The sequence below is a fragment of the Marmota monax genome, unplaced genomic scaffold (genome assembly GCF_021218885.2).
Source record: "Marmota monax isolate L192 unplaced genomic scaffold, Marmota_monax_Labrador192_F-V1.1 WCK01_AAM20220418_F8-fsc00019, whole genome shotgun sequence".
Lineage (NCBI taxonomy): Eukaryota > Metazoa > Chordata > Mammalia > Rodentia > Sciuridae > Marmota > Marmota monax.
In genome coordinates this window covers 8865349-8881410 of record NW_026695242.1, presented here as the reverse complement: position 1 = coordinate 8881410, position 16062 = coordinate 8865349, and the positions used below count along the sequence as shown (strand labels likewise).

General features: G+C 58.8%; 1 protein-coding gene across 1 annotated transcript in view; it reads right to left on the bottom strand.

Moving 5' to 3' along the window:
• Positions 1 to 6130: 6130 nt before the first annotated feature.
• Positions 6131 to 16062, bottom strand: part of LOC124075948 (melanoma inhibitory activity protein 2-like) — a 31459-nt gene continuing 21527 nt past the window's right edge. Inside the window, exons 2-3 of the mRNA XM_058577878.1 lie at positions 8646 to 8763; positions 6131 to 6385 (exon numbers count right to left, since the gene is read on the bottom strand). Coding sequence (XP_058433861.1) covers positions 6131 to 6385; positions 8646 to 8763 — 373 coding nt within the window. The remainder of the gene's footprint in view (positions 6386 to 8645; positions 8764 to 16062) is intronic.

Here is a 16062-nt window from a genome sequence, read left to right as displayed (position 1 = left end):
TTGGCACCTGGCCCGGCAGCCCCCTCCCCTCTCCCCCACCTGCTCGGCCTCCCTGAAGTAGCTCCCGGGCCTCTGAGTGACCGGGTGTGGTGGGCACCGGCTGCTGGAGCCCTGAGAACAGGGACGGGGCTCACGTCATCCCTGGGCTGGCTCTCAGCGTGGCCCCGTCTACACCTGCAAACCTGAGTCCTCATCCTGCCGTCCCCCACCTTGCTCCCTGACGTTGGCTAAGTCACAAGCCTCAGTTTCCCCGCGAGACGAGTTAGTCGTCTGCGCCCAGCGTCCCCGATGGCAAGGAGCCCGCGACATGAGCTTCGATGCAGAGTCTCGCAGCCGGGGACACCGGGAGTTTTCTCTGCGCCCCTCTTCCCCTCTCCCTTTCTGCCGCTGGTACCCGCTGTCCCTTTGAGAATCAGTCCCTGGGTTGCTGTGGCACCACCCCAGCTGCACACTCGCCCCAGCTCAGGGAATCCGCGTGTCGGCCCTCCTGGCCGGCGCGTGTTTCAGTCAGAAGCCACCAGAACAAGCAGCCTGAGCCCCAGACCACGGCCAGCCCTGCCGCGGAGCCGGAGCCGCAGGGAGCCATAGTTTGAGGAGTCCACGTGCTGAGGAAAGATCCGGGAGCCCAGAGAAGGAGCCATGTCCCGCTGACATTGCTTGGCCCTGTCCGTCCCAGGTAGACCAGAGCAGACCCTTTCCGGCCCTGTCAGCTCCTGAATGGCAGCGAGTTCTCCTTGTGGTTTGTCTTGACTTTCTTCCACAGGCAGCTGAGAATCCTGACTAAGCCTGTGGTCAAATATATACATAAAGTGTTAATCGAAAAAAGGTGCATTTCCTCCTATGGAGGCCTCCTAGACCCCCGTCTCCTCCTCTGCCTTTTCCAGAAGCCAACTCTGTATTCACTGGCTGGAGAAGGGCCAGCCTCGTCTCTCCTGGGAAGCCATCCTGGCCAGCCATTATTGGTTTGGGCATCAGTGTCCTAGTGTGGGGCCCAGCCTGCCCGGTTCTGCTCCTCCTGCCATATTCACCCCCTGCTGCTCCGGGAAGCCCACCAGGCCCGCGGGCCCCTTTGACCTTCTCAGCCGTGCCATGTCCACGCTCTGCTTCTGAAATTCCTCACACCCACCAAGCCGCCCAAGGGTGGGCTCGGCTCCCTCCCCGCCCCTTCTCCCCCACCTCTGCGTCCTTTCCCGCCTCACTTGGAGTCCAGCCCCAGCCCTTTCTGCCAGACCCACCTTGGCAGCCTCTGCTCGGGCTTGGGAAGGCCAGCCCACGTGGAACGTCCTCACCAGCGCAGAGGGCAGGGCCTCCTGTCCCACGCTGGCTGCTGTGTCTCCCTCATGGGTGGGGCTCCCTGTCCCATCCCCTCCTGACAGGGGACGGTGAGCAGCCATTGGACCTGGCCTTCACACTTGTTTGACCCCCCAACTGGAGTGGGCTGCTCCAGCCTGGGGGGGGGCAGCTCCTCCACACCTCCTCTCCTGGAGGCCAGTCACAGAGGACAGTTCCTGCTTCACAGCATGGATCACATGCCCGCGGTCTGTGGTCAGCAACAGCTTGCGACACGGTCAAGGGCAGGGTTGGCAGAGAAGATTCAAGACACCTGGTCACGAGAGCCTCGGGACGGACGCCGTCATGCTAAGTGAAATAGGCCAGTCCCCAAACCAAAGGCGGGGTCTTCCCTGTGACGACCAGATGCTGACTCACACCATGGAGGGGGCAGAGAAGTCCCCTGGATTAGACAACGTGGGATGAAGGGAAGGGAGGGGGGTATGGGGAAAGAGAGGAATGACTGGGACTCGACTTTCCCATGTCACATGTGAACACACGGTGAATCTCCACAGCACGCACAACCACAAGAGTGGGGAGCTGCACTCGGGGACGTTTAAGATGTCTAAGTACGCTCTACTGTCACGTGTGACTAAAAAGGACAGATTTTTAAAAGGTGCATCACAAGTAAGTAAAAAACGACTGAAGTATAAGAATCTCCCAAATATCCCAAATAATGCATGGTGTATACTTATGCTAATTGTTTATTGCTTATTTGAAATTAAAATACATCTGGGCGTCCTGTTAATTTTTATGCTTTGGTCACATCTGGCCACCCTAGTCATGAGGGTGAAGCGGGGTGCAGGGGTTGCCGTAGGTCGTAGAGCAACCGCCGACCTCTAGGACTGGTACCCGTGGTGTGTCCAGCCCTGCAGGACTTAAAGGAGAGAAAAAATATTCCAAAAAGTGGATGAATCGTCTGTTTAGAGGGGGGTGAGCTTCCAGGGCTCTCCTGGCTCTGGGTTGACAGCTCCGGGCCCCTTGGTCCAAGTCTTGGGGATCTGGCTGCATTTACAGTCATGAGCTCTAAAGTGCCCCCGCATCTTTCTCTAGAAAGATCTCATGGTTGTGTTTCCGAGCTGTAAAGTGGCCCTAAATGCCAAAGTCCCTGGAGAGTGACCAGGATGTGCGGGGCGGGGTGGGGGTTATAACAGTTGTGAGGAGAGAAATTAGCTTTAAAATCAGTGTCTGCATATTGAGTCCTAATTTTTCATTGATTTTAATTGTCCCATTAGAGATGGATTCCTTGGGAAGGAAAATTTTTCGAATCCAAAATGTAATGAAAGGACCATTTTTTTCCCCAAAGCCAAATTGTATATTTAAAGGGAAAATATTTTTCCAGTGTAATAATGGTAATATTCAAAATAAGTGGCCAAGTATGAACACAGAGCGACTAGGAGTGTGGCCCGTAGTTCCCCAACCCCAGGGACAGCTTCGTGGGACAGAACACCAGAGCTCATGGAGCTGCTTCCTCAGTTTCCCACAGCTGCAGGCACGGCTGCCCCTCTTGGCTGCACGAGTTACGTGTCAGGGCACTGTGGCAGCCCAGTGGGACACGTGTGATCCAAGTTCCTCCGGGCAAAGTCAGGTGCTGGCTTCACGGTCAAGAGACAGCCCCCAAGGTGGCGCAGGGGGTCCAGGAGCAGCAGGCTGTGAACAAGGACCTTTATGGACTGTGTGGCTGCTGGGAGGAGTCAGGGAGAAGGGCTGCCATGGAATGTTCTAGAACATTTAGACCCAACATTTATGTGACAATGAAACAATTGCATGGCTCTGTGGGTTGCATTTCTAGGTTCGAAGGCACCTCACACACAGGGAGGCCAGAGCTGCTGCGGCCTCTGGAAGGCAGAATCCCCACCGGCTTGTAACGTGGGAAGCTGCGTCACAGAGCAGGCCAGCACGGAGAGGAGAGGGCGGCCAGCCGGGCGGCCAGGCGGCCTTGGCCACACTGTTTGATATTTGCAAGTTTGGACCACAACATCTCTGTTTCTCGGGGCCCCGCCCCACCTGGCTCTGTCACCTCCCTCCCCCGTCTTGGCCTCTTCTGTCCACAGGCCTGGGGGAGGGGGTCTCCTGGCTGGGCCCTCCCTGGGCTCTGGTCTGAGTGGGCGTCTCCTGGACTGGGGCTGTGACACAGGAGCATGGAAATTATCTGTCCCAGTGCAGATAATTATCTGTCCCCTGGGAGGGGACCGTGAGACCTCTCTGGGCCAGTGTACAGGGAGCAGCTCTGGGTCTCCACCTAACAAAGAGAGGGCTCAGGTGGCTATTGGGGGGAGGACATTGGGCCCGTTTCCTCCCTGAGGGGAAAAGGCCGGGAGTAAGTGACATTCCCAAAGAAAGAGGTAAACAGAAGGCGCTGGGTTTGGGCCAGACCCACAACGGAGCACAGAGGTGACTAATAAATGGGTCAATTCTGGGGAAATCTTGGAGGAAAGGCGAGGGAGGCCTGGGAGCCTCTGGGGAAGGGAGGACGTCCAGGTCCTGGAGGAGAGGGTGAGGGGAGTCAGCAGGGACCCTGCAGGGAGGTCACCCAGCTTCACGCTGCGCCTGGGAGGTGGCAGGGAGGAGCCCACAGATGGCCCTCCCAGCCAGGAGGACGTAGCCCTGTGTGGCTCAGGCATGCTCCTAGCCCTTCCTCTCTGCCCCCCACCCCCCATGCCCCGTGGCTCTTTCTTGCGCCTCATCAGACTCTTCCTTCCCGAGTCTCCCCTGTGCCTGGCTTTGGCCGTGAGCTGCTGGCTCTCGGGACGCCCTGGCCGGTGGGAAGCTCCGTGCTGGCCATCCCCACCAGCCGGCTGTGCCCGAGGTCCCTGCAGGGGGTGGGCTGCCCATTCACCCAGGGACCCTCTGGGGCTCAGTCAGCCAGCCTGGGCGCCCCCTGTCCTGGGCCACTGGAGGTGGGTCTTCTTGTCACTCTGGGAGTCCCTTCCTGCACACCAGGACCCTCTGCCCTCACCTGCCCAGGACCCTCGTCTTGTCTAGTTTTTGCCCATAGGGCGTTTGTCCTGGGGGCTCCTCCCTCTGGTCCTCCCTGTCCCCCTGTGGTCCCTCAGATTCTTTCCGGTTCACTAGACACTAATCTGAAGGGGTCGCTGCCCCCGAGGGCTGAGATGAACCTTCACCCCAGCCGCGGGTCACCTTAGTCACTGTCACCTTCCTCATCTTGGCTCTTGTGTCCTGTCCTACCTGGGAAAATCACCTCTGGGGGAGGAGAGGACCTTGATCCAGTCAGGGAGCTGGGCTCCTCAATCAGTGGTGGGATTCTGGCTCCCACCAGGCGCCAAGTGACACCCATGACTCCTTGGGGAGTGGCCCTGCAGACGCCTCTGATGCCTTCCTCTGGGTGTGGTCCCAGGCGCAGGGTGACACGTGGCTGCGAGTCTTGCTGGTACTGAGATGACCCCCCACCCGAGCACCCAGGAGGCCCCCTCACAGACAGGCGCTCTGAAAAAGATGAGTCACCGGAGGGCAGAGGGCAGAGGGCAGGGGAGGGTGCAGGTCTCCCCGTGTCTTCCAGAACCTGCCGGGAATGGTACCCCAGGTGGGCAGCTTGGCCGGCTCTGGCCAGGTCGGCCCTGAGAACCCACCCAGCAGGTGAGCCAGTCGGAAGCCAAAGCCGAGGCCAGCCCAAGGCTTCTGGATCGTGTCAGTGAGTTGAGCGTCAATGACCAGCTCCCCAAATGCTTTCTAAAGCTTTGCATTCTGTCTGTCTGTCTGTCTATCATCTATCCAACGGCTAATGTTGGATAAGTATCCCTGAAAGACCTGTGTGCTAAAGGCTTGGTCTTGGTGTGGTGCCACTGGAAGGGCATGGAACATTTAGGAGATGGGGCCTAGTGGGAGGTCTTCAGGTTACTACGATGTGCCCTTGAAGGAATTGGGGACCCCCAGCCCCTTCCCCTCCCTCTTTGATCTCTGACCATGGGGTGAGTGAGTGGTTTTGCTCAGTCACATGTTCCTGCCAAAATATGCTTGCCTTATTACAGGACTAACAACAATGGGGCCAACTGATTAGGGACTGAAATCCCCAAAACTATAAGCCAAGATGAACCTTTTCTCTTTATACATTGGTTAGTTCAGGTTATTTGTTATAGTAACAAAAATCTGACTAATACTATCTACATCTACCTATATCTATCATTTACCTGTCCATTTACTTATCTATCTAGATCCCTATCATCTAGTTATAATCTCTACTAGCCTAACTGTGTCTATCATGTAACAATATCTATTATCTATCTATCTATCTATCTATCTATCTATCTATCTATCTATCACATATCTTAAAAGCTGGAACAAACAGAGGAAAAGATCCACCCTGACAAAAGAATATGAAATAAAACTTGGGTGTTCACTTTCTGTGAAATGGAGCTTATTTCCTTCTAGACGTTTCACTTTGCCTATGCAGACATATTGAATATCTCTGTATATCTACATACTTTTTGAAGAGGACACTTTTTCCGAGACTAGTTTGCTCCCTTGCTCTCATTTCATGGTGTGACTTTTCTGGAGAACCCAGGCCTGAGAGAGACAGGCCCGAGCCAAAGAGCAGCCGGGGCAGGCGGGGTGGGAGAAGCCTGGGCCCTCACCTGTTCTGCCTCCCCTGTCCGATCTCAAGGGGGCAGCTGCAGGTGGGGTGCCCCATCCCACCCCAGGGGCTCTTGCAGCTTGGGCTTCTCTGGTAACAGCTCCTATCTATACAGAACTTGCTGTCCAGTCTCCATTTAGCTCCCAGAAGCCTCTGATGGACACTATCACCATTTGAAACCCAGGCCCAGTGACCAAGGTGACTTCAAGGTCATTTGGCAGGGCAGGATGGAGTCAGGCCTGGATCTCGGGTCAGTACAGCTGAGCCTGTGCCTGCGGCCCGCACACCATCTGCCTTAGACGGCCTGGGGGGCCCACTCCAGGACGAGGAGGGCCAGGTGTGCACGGTCTGGTAAGGTCCGTGGTTCAGGGTCACTGGGTCAAAGTTTTTACAGTAAAGCAAGACAGACACAGCCTCCCAGAGTGAGCTGGCCTTACCCCCGAGCTCTGTGGACCCGGGGGGCAGCTATGGTGGGGAGAGAACAGACCTGGGGCATAGGCTCAGCTGCCCTCTGGGGTAGCCCAGACTCAGCTCTGAGCCTGCAGCAGTTTCCCAGGGGGAGTGCAGGTCTTGCTGAACCAGCTGCCCAGTCCCCAGAGAGACCCAAGCACAGCTCTCCTGAGGCTCGAAGGCAGATGGGTAGTGTTCACTCCTTCCTGAGAGGAGTCTCTGCCCAGGAGACGCTAGGTCAGGACCCAGCCCTCTGCTGCAGAACCAGCCTGTCCCCAGCGATCATCCCACACAGACCGACCTGGCCCAGCTCTGCGTCCCCGGTACTTATTCCCACCCCCGCCACCCAGCTGTCCGCATCATGGGCTGGCCTCGCTCCATGCCGCTGTCCTCCTGGACTTGGCTGCGGTGACCGGGGAGGGCGAGGGCAAGGGCACGTCGTAGCTCTGGGCACATCCGCAGCGGGACCAGGAAGCCCAGCCCTTGCCTTGTCCTCTCCCTCCTCCCCCACAGCCACCAGCGCACCCTCCGCCTGCGATTGAACCCAGATGCCAGGAAATAGCTTGGTTGTACGCTGAAGCGAAAACACATGGACGGGGGAAGCTCTCCTCCCTGACAGTTTCCTTACTGTCATCCTTGGAAACCTGCAGAGGGAGAGGGGACCTTGGAGCCCAGCCCCAGGAGCTAGCGTGCAGGAGCTCCATGGAGAAGCCACAGGCGGCACCCAGGGCCCCTTGGCTGCTGGGCTGGGCCCAGGGAGTTCAAAGTGGCTGCCTGGGGCTTGACATGGGGAAGGGACAGAAGGTCCTCCCTCCTCCCCACGCCGCTCACTTCCTTCTCAAGAAATTTGGATGCCAGGTTCCTACCTAAGTCTTGACATTGGCAGTCGCTGCTGTGTGACTTTAGGCAGGTCACATCACTTCTCTGAGCATCCGTTTCTGGATCCATAAAGTGGTGATAAAAATGCCCCCCGCTTTATTTCCCGGAGTGGTTCCAGCACAACGGCAGGTACTTTGGGAGCAGAAAAATAACCTGCATATATAAGGGGTTCACAAAGCCCACCCACAACCCCTGATCTACAACAGGCAAACCCCACAGCTCAGAGAGCCCAGGCTTTCTGTAACTCATTGAGGGAAAGCCTGAGCTGGAGGGTCCCGAGACGACTTACTGCACTTCTTTATCCCCTTGCTGTGAAGTCATGCATTTTGCTGCAAAAGTATCACCCGGTGGGACAATGACGTGCTGGGGGTCGAGCCCAGGACCTCTCACATGCTAGGTGAGCACTCTACCACTGAGCTCTAGGTTCAGTGCTTACTTAGCCCCCTGAAGCTGGGCAGCCAGGAGGGGCTCTCTTGGATGGGGCATTCTATCCAGCCCACACTGGGAGGGAAGTCCTTCTGCTTGTCCCTCTGGTGGCTCTGCCCGGCTCGGCTGAAGGGCTCTCTTCCCAGGCCCGGGCCTGTGCTCCTTCCTTCCCACGTAGGTCTCCCTTTTCTTTCCAGTTGCAGGTCCTGCGTCCCCTCCTTGTCCCTGAGACCCACTTCCTTTTCCGTGGGTGGGATTATAGGTTCCCCGATTTCCTCAGGGACTGCCCTGTTGGCTGGGATTCTGAGTCACCCATCCATCAAAATGGCCTCATAATCTCCACGACACTCGTGTGGACCTGCAGATAAGGTCCCGGAGGACCGTGGGCCTGTCAGGAGGGAGGCGCTACCGCCCGCAGCAGTGATGTCCAGCAGCTGCCCTGGGGACGTCTCTCTGGGGACTCTCTGGGGACACTCCAGGGGTCTTCCCAGGGCTCAGACCGTCTCTGGATCATGTCCTCGCTGCCCCAGTGGAAACCCAGCCTCCTTCCTCCTGCCACCAAGTTACCTCCACCAAGAGCAGCCTCAGGCGGGTGAGGCTTTGTGTTTTACTAGTGCAGGAGGATCACCCGCACCTTCTCCTGAGGAAACACACACCTGTCAGGACACAGAGGGGACGGTGATGAGCCCCCCCTGTCCCTCCACTGGGAAGCCCAGTCTCTCCCTGGGGACTGCTGTTTACAGCAGGGTGTGTCACCACGGCCTGTTTTCTTGGCTTCTGTCTGCACACATGTGTCATTTGGCTCTGTTTGGGGGGACAGTGTACACACCTCACATAGCGTTCGGTGGCCGTCTTCTGCCCGCCACATGTCCTGGAGACCTGCCCACCGAAGCTCATGGAAATGAGCCTGTTGACTTTATCTGCTGCCACCCCCGGATGCACGGCTCGTGGAACCGTTCCCCACACTGACCTGCACAGGGGCTGTCCCAGGGACCTCGTGCAGCAGCAGCGTCACGCCCACGGTGGTCACCAGGAGCACGGCACCGCATGTGTACCGAGCACCCACGGTGCGTGCCAAATGAACACCCCTGAGCGTCCGATTAGGAAGGGGACCAGCTGCGCCAGAGTGTGACATTTTAAATTTTTGCTGACTTGTGCCAAAATGTCCTCTAAAAGGCTGAAAAAAATTGAGGTCTCACTAATCAGAGTTTGGGGACAGCAGCTCTCGCAGCCAGCAGGGTGCAGGGCTTGCTGGTCCCCTGAGGGTGGGTAGAGCTGGCCGGGCTGTGGATTGAGGTCGCTCCTGGTCACCCCTCTGCTGCAGCATTTGGTGCATGGGTCACACGTGGAGATCAGCAGAGTGACTAGATACCACAGTGATTAAAAGCACTGGCCAGGCGCAGTGGCGCACACCTGTGATCCCAGCACAGGCAGGAGGCAGGAGGATCGCAAGTTCAAAGCCAGCCTCTGCAAAAGCGAGGCCCTAAGTAACTCAGTGAGACCCTGTCTCTAAATAAAATGCAAAATAGGGCTGGGGATGTGGCTCAGTGGTTGAGTGTCGCTGAGTTCAATCTCCAGTTCCCCTTCCCCCGCCACAAAAAGCTGAGGATTTGGAGACACACAGAATCCTGGCCCTGTCACCCACGTGCTTTGTGATGTCCAGCAAGCGTACCTGAGCTGAATCTCCTCATCTGAAAAACAGGACTAGCAATGACCACAGGAGGCACAGGCAAGAAGCCACCCGTAAAGACCTTGGCATAGTCTCTGCAGAGTGGGGCTGGGGGACTGCAGGGGACAGGCCTTCTCTTAGGGTCGTGGTGGTGACCCTCATGAACGTCTTGGTGAGAATAAGAGTTGCTAACCGTCTACTCCCAGACATACAGCTCCCTTTCCCCTGCTGGGTCCCCTCAGTCCCTGTGAGTACCTTGTGGGATGGTTGGTGGCATCTACCCAGGGCTGCCGCGTGTGGAGGTCAGAGCCGCCAGGGAGCAGCTGCGGCACCCAGGGGAAAGGACCCGTGATCTGGCTCCCAGCGGGAAGGGCAGACAGGACACAGCCCGAGAAACACCGGTGAACCGAGGGGGCGTCCTGCACACAGGGCCGAACCAGGGCGGAGTCCCCCAGACCAGCACCTGGGAGCCCAGTCCCCCAGTGGGACCAGGAAGCAGGGCGGATGCAGAGTGTGGGTGGGTGGAGTGGGGTCGGAGGCACAGCCAGACAGACGGAGACCCTGGACAGACAGAATGGACGGTGGAAGTGGGGTGGGGGTGCCTGGAAGGCGGTGCCCCTGGCAGCCACTGTGGGCCGTGGGCCGGGGAGGGTGCCCTGGGCGCTGGCCTCAGAGCCTGAAGCTCAGCCTCACTCTGCCTCGGGCCTTGTTTTGAGCGTCTATAAAACGGGACACGGGGGTGGCGGAGGGTTAGAGCGAGGGGCCCTGTCTAGATCCCGTCCAGCCCGGATGTCCAGAAATTCCTGCTCCATAGTGACACCTCTGCTCTCCTCCTGCATGTGAGCCACCGTGGCCTCGTCCTAATCTCTGCAAAGTGGCAGCACTTGACAGTTGGTAAGCTACGTCCCCACCTGTTCCCTTGTCCCTCCGGTTCTGCCAGGGCGCTGGGGGGAAGGTGGACTGAGATTCGAATCCCACTTTGCAGAGGCGGGTCCTGGGGCTCGTGGAGGAGAGGGGACTTCCTGGATCTGGGCGTGAGCAGAGGTGGCACCGTGTCCCTCTCGGGGGCCTGTGGCACCTCCCAGGCTGCAGTCCGCATGGGGATGGTGTCAGCCTGGGCCACCAGGGTCCTCGTACACTGGACCCACAGCAGCGAGGGCCCTGGTCCCAGCCTCCAGGCCTGGCTCTCTGCTCTCAGGTCTTGAGGTGAAGGACGGATGGGGAGGGGAGCTCAGAGACGCTGAGTTCTTGCCCAGCCTCACCCAGCCAGGGAGAGCACCGCGGGGCCTACCGGAGACCCCCGCCCTGCAGCCCTTTCCTCCCCTTTGCTCCTGCCTGGAGAGGGATCCATGCTTCCCTGACCCCTGAGGGCTCACCCACCATAGGTTCCACCCCAGCCATCCTCACGGTGCTGCTCCCCGGCACCTCCCCCAGGAAGCCCTCTGCAACTGCACCAACCTCTCCCGGCCACTCCTCCTTCTCCTCCCCTTTGTCACTCTCCACATGGGAGAAGGGGATCGGTTCTCCTCCCCTATGGCTGGAGAATGTCTTCCCAAAGTGGATTTGTATATTTCTAAACACTTATATTTTAATGTAATGGCAATAAATAAATAAATTTATTATAAAAATTAAATTACCTAGGTGTTTTGGGCCGGATTTACCTTTCTGTTAGCCTGTGGTGCAAAGGAGGACCGGCCACCCCCCAGCGGGGAGCGCTGTCTTGGGTCGGCCTTCCTCTGAAGTGGACGCAGAGCCAGACGGGGGACTGGTGACAGGTGTGTGGCATCTAATTGGAAGAGACCCTGGGGGTTGGGTGGGGAAGGGAGGGAGAACAGGGTCAGCCAGGGAGTGGCCTGGCCAGCTCCAGGGGCCACCAGGCCTCAGTCTAGCGGGAGGACTGGGGAGCCCGTGGGGGTCCTTCTGTGTTCTTCCCTCTCTGACATGAGATCCGTGGGTCTCCCCGCACCGTCCCCAGCTCTCGGCACCCACCGCAGGTCCTACAGCCCGTGGTGACCCAGTTACCTAGAATCAGGACAGATCCCGCAGGTCGAGGGCTCAGTCCCACAGGAATCCACTGCTCATCCCCCCCGCAACAGATGCCAGTCATGACCTGCAGGTCCCCAGTTGCCTGCGTGCCTGTCTCTCCTGGCTGAATCCATGTCCCCTGACGCCCTCCCCACAGGCAGTAAGGGGCTGTGGTGGCCACAGGACCATTGGGGGCTCCCAGGGAGCATTCAGGGTGAGCAGCCAGGGCGGGGACGCTCTTCCCAGGCGCCTGGTGAGCTTCCGCGTCCCCACAGAGGCTGCACCGTGGACACCTGGCCATGGTTGACCGAGTCTGGCTGCAGCACCTGACGCTCAGGGAGGGGAGATTGGGAGGCACCTCCACTGCCCGCCCGTCTGCCCTGGAGGCCGAGGGGAGACCACTGGCACCCCCCAGGTCTGTGTGACTGTGAAGCCGCTCAGCTGTGGTCCAGACCTGGCCCCTGGGCAGTGATGTCTCCCATCAAGGCCACCGGGCCCGTGGATTTGGTGTCATTCTTTTTTGGAGCATGGGACGAGAGCCCTGGGGGAGATGGCACCTGTGGCCCCTCTTCCTCTCACGATCTACAGGAGGGACACTCTGTAGCTCATCATCTCTGTGCTGGATGCACTGGCCACACTTGGGCTTTGCCTGTCATGTGCCTGCCACCAAGAGTGGACTGACAGTGAGACCAGGCACAGGGGTGTGGGGACAGGGGATTAGGAGGGTAGGGGACTGATGGAAACAATACAAACAAGAGTCGCTATTTACTTAGGGTCCTGGTTGAGCCTTCACTCATTTAATACTCATAAGAATCTTATATGGTAGGTGTTTGCCTCAGAGGTTAAACATCCTGCACAGAGAGGTCAAGTAACTTGCTCAAAGTCACACAGCTCTAAATGACAGTGTTTAGTTAGCGTCAAGGCCTGAGCACTGATAGGAAGAAGCAGGGTGTTCACAGATAGGAGTCCCCCTCTTGGTCGGAGACCTGCTGGGGTCCCACGGCCTCCTAGAAGGAGCAGGGAGAAGTGTTCTGGTCCTCCACGGCTCCTTTCCACCGGCTTGTGGGGAGGGAGGGGGCTGGAGCCCCGCCCCTTCCTTTGGCTGCTGAGAGGCAGTTCACACAGCTGCTGTGCACAGCAGCCAGGCTCCCGGCAGCTCCCTGGGGCCCAGAGAATGTTCCAGAACATCTTGGAGTCATTAGGCACTCTGTGCTCACCGCTGGTGGTGACAGCTGGGATTCAGACCCAGGGACTCTTCTGCTGCCCAACCTTCTCTCATTCCCCCACATAACTATCAAGCCCCCCACCAGCCCTGGGGAGGGGGACAGGAATAGGGCTCAGTTCCCTAACATGACTTCCATTGTGGAGCTTGGTCTCTCTCTGATCCTCCATGGTGGCCTCTCCCACTGTTCGATTTGAAATGAGCCACAGTGGCCCTTGGAAGGCAATGAAAGGAAGGCTAGGTTCTGGGGCTGCATCTGCTGTGTGACTTTGAGTAGGTCACATCACCTCTCTGGACGTCTGTCTGCTTTGTTTGTTAACATGAGCTCCTTGGTTCCTGCCCTCCTTCCTGGTGGTGGAGATGAGCAAAGCGTGCCTGAGACATCCTGACGTGGGAAAACAGATGCTCCTGAGGTAGAACACATGTTACTTGGTGTGTGTGGCGGGGGGTCAGCCTGTGGTTAGCTCAGAGCTGAACAGGCGGTTGAGGAGCACACAGAGAAGCCACCTCCCTTTAAGGGTGGGGAAACTGAGGCCAGGCAGTGACCAAGGAAGCGGGCGTTGGAGGCCAGCCTTGCTGCCACTGCTCGGTCCTCCTGGAAGGCAGTCCTGGAAGCACCGGGCACTCTCCCCGGATGGTGTCCCCTCATCCTTGGGACGTGGGTCTCAGTGGCGCCCAGGCTGCGGTGGGACCTAGAGGTGGGTGGATGCCGGTCTGTCCTTCCAGACCTCGAAAACCTGCGAGGAAAGCTGTGCCTTTCAGGCCTGGCCACCAGGCTGGATGCGAGGCGAGAGGGCTGCTTTCTGTCCCCCGGGGGCAGTCTGCCTCCTGGGGTCAGTGGGGCTGGCCTGGGGACCTGAGGCGGGGACCTCTCTCCCTGGAGGCCTTCTCAGCCTGGTGGGCGTGGTCTGCGCAGGGGTGGAGCTCCGTCTGCGCAGGCTCCGCCCCGAGGGTGGAGCCAGGAGGGAGAGCGGCCCAGAGGTGCAGCTGGCTCAGGCTTGAATCCAGACTAACTTTTTGACCCTTGATGCTGCACGATGTGACATCGCTCTCTTCCTGCCCTGTCTGTAGATGATCCCTGTTAACGATCCCTTTGAAAGGATTTGAAATAACTCACATGGCCGTCCCAGCGCCACCATGGGACGTGGGGCCTGCATGAAGGGGGGACCCGGGGCTGTGCAGGGGCCATCAGGGAAGAGGGGCAGGTGGCAGGGCCTCCCCACCTTCGTGCTCGGAGCTGCCCCAGCGCAGACACCTCTTGGCTCGGGATTTCTTGGTGTGGGACCGCCTGCCCAGGCAGACAGGCCCTGGCACAGACCCTGTTTTGTCCTCTGAACACTGTCCTCCTGCCAAGGGCAGCCAGAGGCAGCCAGGGTGCTGGCAGTGCTGAGGCTGCTGGCCCTGCTGCCCCTCCTGGCCCCCCGTGTTGGGGTCTGTCCTCAGCCTGGCCACCAGAGCTGCGCTGTCTGGGGAGTAGGGAGAGGGTCGCCCCTTGGGCTCTCCTTCCAACTCTGGCTGGCCAGGCTCCTCAGGAGGGACACAGACATTCAGGAGGCTCTGGGCCTTCTATCTGAGCTGAGGGTCCCCAGGGAAACTGTCACTTTTCTCTTCAGGCAAAGCCCCTGAGCGGAGGGCTCCAGCCCCAGGGCCATTCCAGGGCACCCACTTGTGAGCTCCGGGGCGCTGCACCATCCTGTGAGTGTGCACCTGAGTGTGTGTCGTGTGTGCACATGGCGGGGTGTGCGTGCGAGAGGACCTGATGCCAGAACCTCAGAGGGTGGCGATGGCTCAGTGAGCTGAGGACAGCAGGCGGGCTGCCACCTCTTCTTTCAAATCCCAGAGCCCAGCCCTGCCGTGGGTGCCTCAGGGACATCGTGGAGGAGACTCCATTCCTGTCCCCATGGAGCTGCCTTCTGAGAGGACAGAACCAACCAATGGGCGCTGTGGTGGACGCTCTGCCGTTTTCTCCTCCCTTCTCCTCTATGATTTTGGGGGACAGCAGGTTAGGGGTGACAGCCACAAGGTCACGGGAGGTTCAGGATGTGGGCAGGGCCCTGTGGAGACCACCGGGACACCTGCTGGCCTCATCAGCCTGCCCAAGGTCTTGATCCCAGCAGCCCTTGTGCCCCCCCTCCCAGCAGGGCTTGGTGAGTTTGCAGCTGGGGAAGAAAAAAGAAAGGGCGACGTCTCATTTGGGTTTTGGCTAAAGCACGGGTCTCCCTCCTGGCCTCTCCACCTCTCTTCTTTCCTTTCCCTTTTCTTGTTGAAGTGTAGAGCACCCAGGGGTGCAGACATAGGGCTCTTAGGGTGAATCCAGCTTCCTCGGTCTGAAGCCCAGGGAGATGGCATTCTGTGAGGAGCAAGGGACACAGGCTACAGGGAGGACGCTGGGGTGGGGCTGGGCTGGGTGGCTCCTCAGAGCCCCTGAAACAGCTGCCCCAGCGGATCCAGGTGCTACCAGAAGGAAGGTCCAGGAGAGGCCAGAGGGAGGCTGGGGCCTCCTGGGGCCTGCCAGGGCTCAGAGCCTTCCTGCCAGAGTGAGTCCCCTGCTACCCCCAGGCATCCTGTGGGGCGGATTTTCTCATAAGCATCAAAGAGGAGCAGGAACCCCGGAGTCTTCTGCCTGTCCAGGAAGGTCCCTTGAACCTACAAGGACCCTCCAATGCCTGAAGGTCCACCCGATTACTCAGGCCGACTGTGGCTGTGTTTCTTCTCAAATTGTGGCCCCCCATCAGGAGGAGAGCCCCACCATATCAGTCATTCACACTTGAACCTCAGTTAGCCCTCTGGGTGGTCTCCACGGGCAGGTTTGGATACGAAGAAGGGGACAGCAGGAGGATGCACTCACTGTCTGTCACCAGAAATGGGCAGGCCCCGAGCAGGCCTGGAGACAGCCCAGACTTCAGGGTGGGGCCAGTGGCTCCCTGAATGAAGTCAAGGCTTTGCAAGGCCACCACGCACCAGAGCTCAGGAAGTTGACTTCCTCCTCAGAGCACCGTCCGTGCCAGGCAGGACGTCCTGGGTTGCAGGTCAGTGCCAAGAGCGGGGCCTGAGGTGCCTCATGGAGCCTCTGCAGCAACCCACAAGGTGCCTGGGGGTGGAAGCTACACCCGCCAGCCTCCAGAGAGCTGGCCCAGCCTGCTGTGCCCCTGGCTGTCTGTGGCGCAGGGGGGCTGGCTCCAGGGCCACACTGACCCTGTGAGGCTGGAGACTGAGACGGGCAATGAGCTGACCAAGGTCTCATAGCAAGTTCCCCCAAATTCCCAGCATGAAGTCCCAAGCCACCTACAGCCCGTCAGGCTCTGTCCAAGATGATTGGGGCATGAGGTCACCTGGGTCAGTCGCAGGTCCTGAGCCAGGCTGTCAGCAAGTTGTCCCCACAGCAGGGACCATCCTCTATTCCTCCCCATATCTATACCAAGTCCTCCCCACCAAGGTCAGTGAAGCGGGGGTGATGGGCCACAGGAAGAG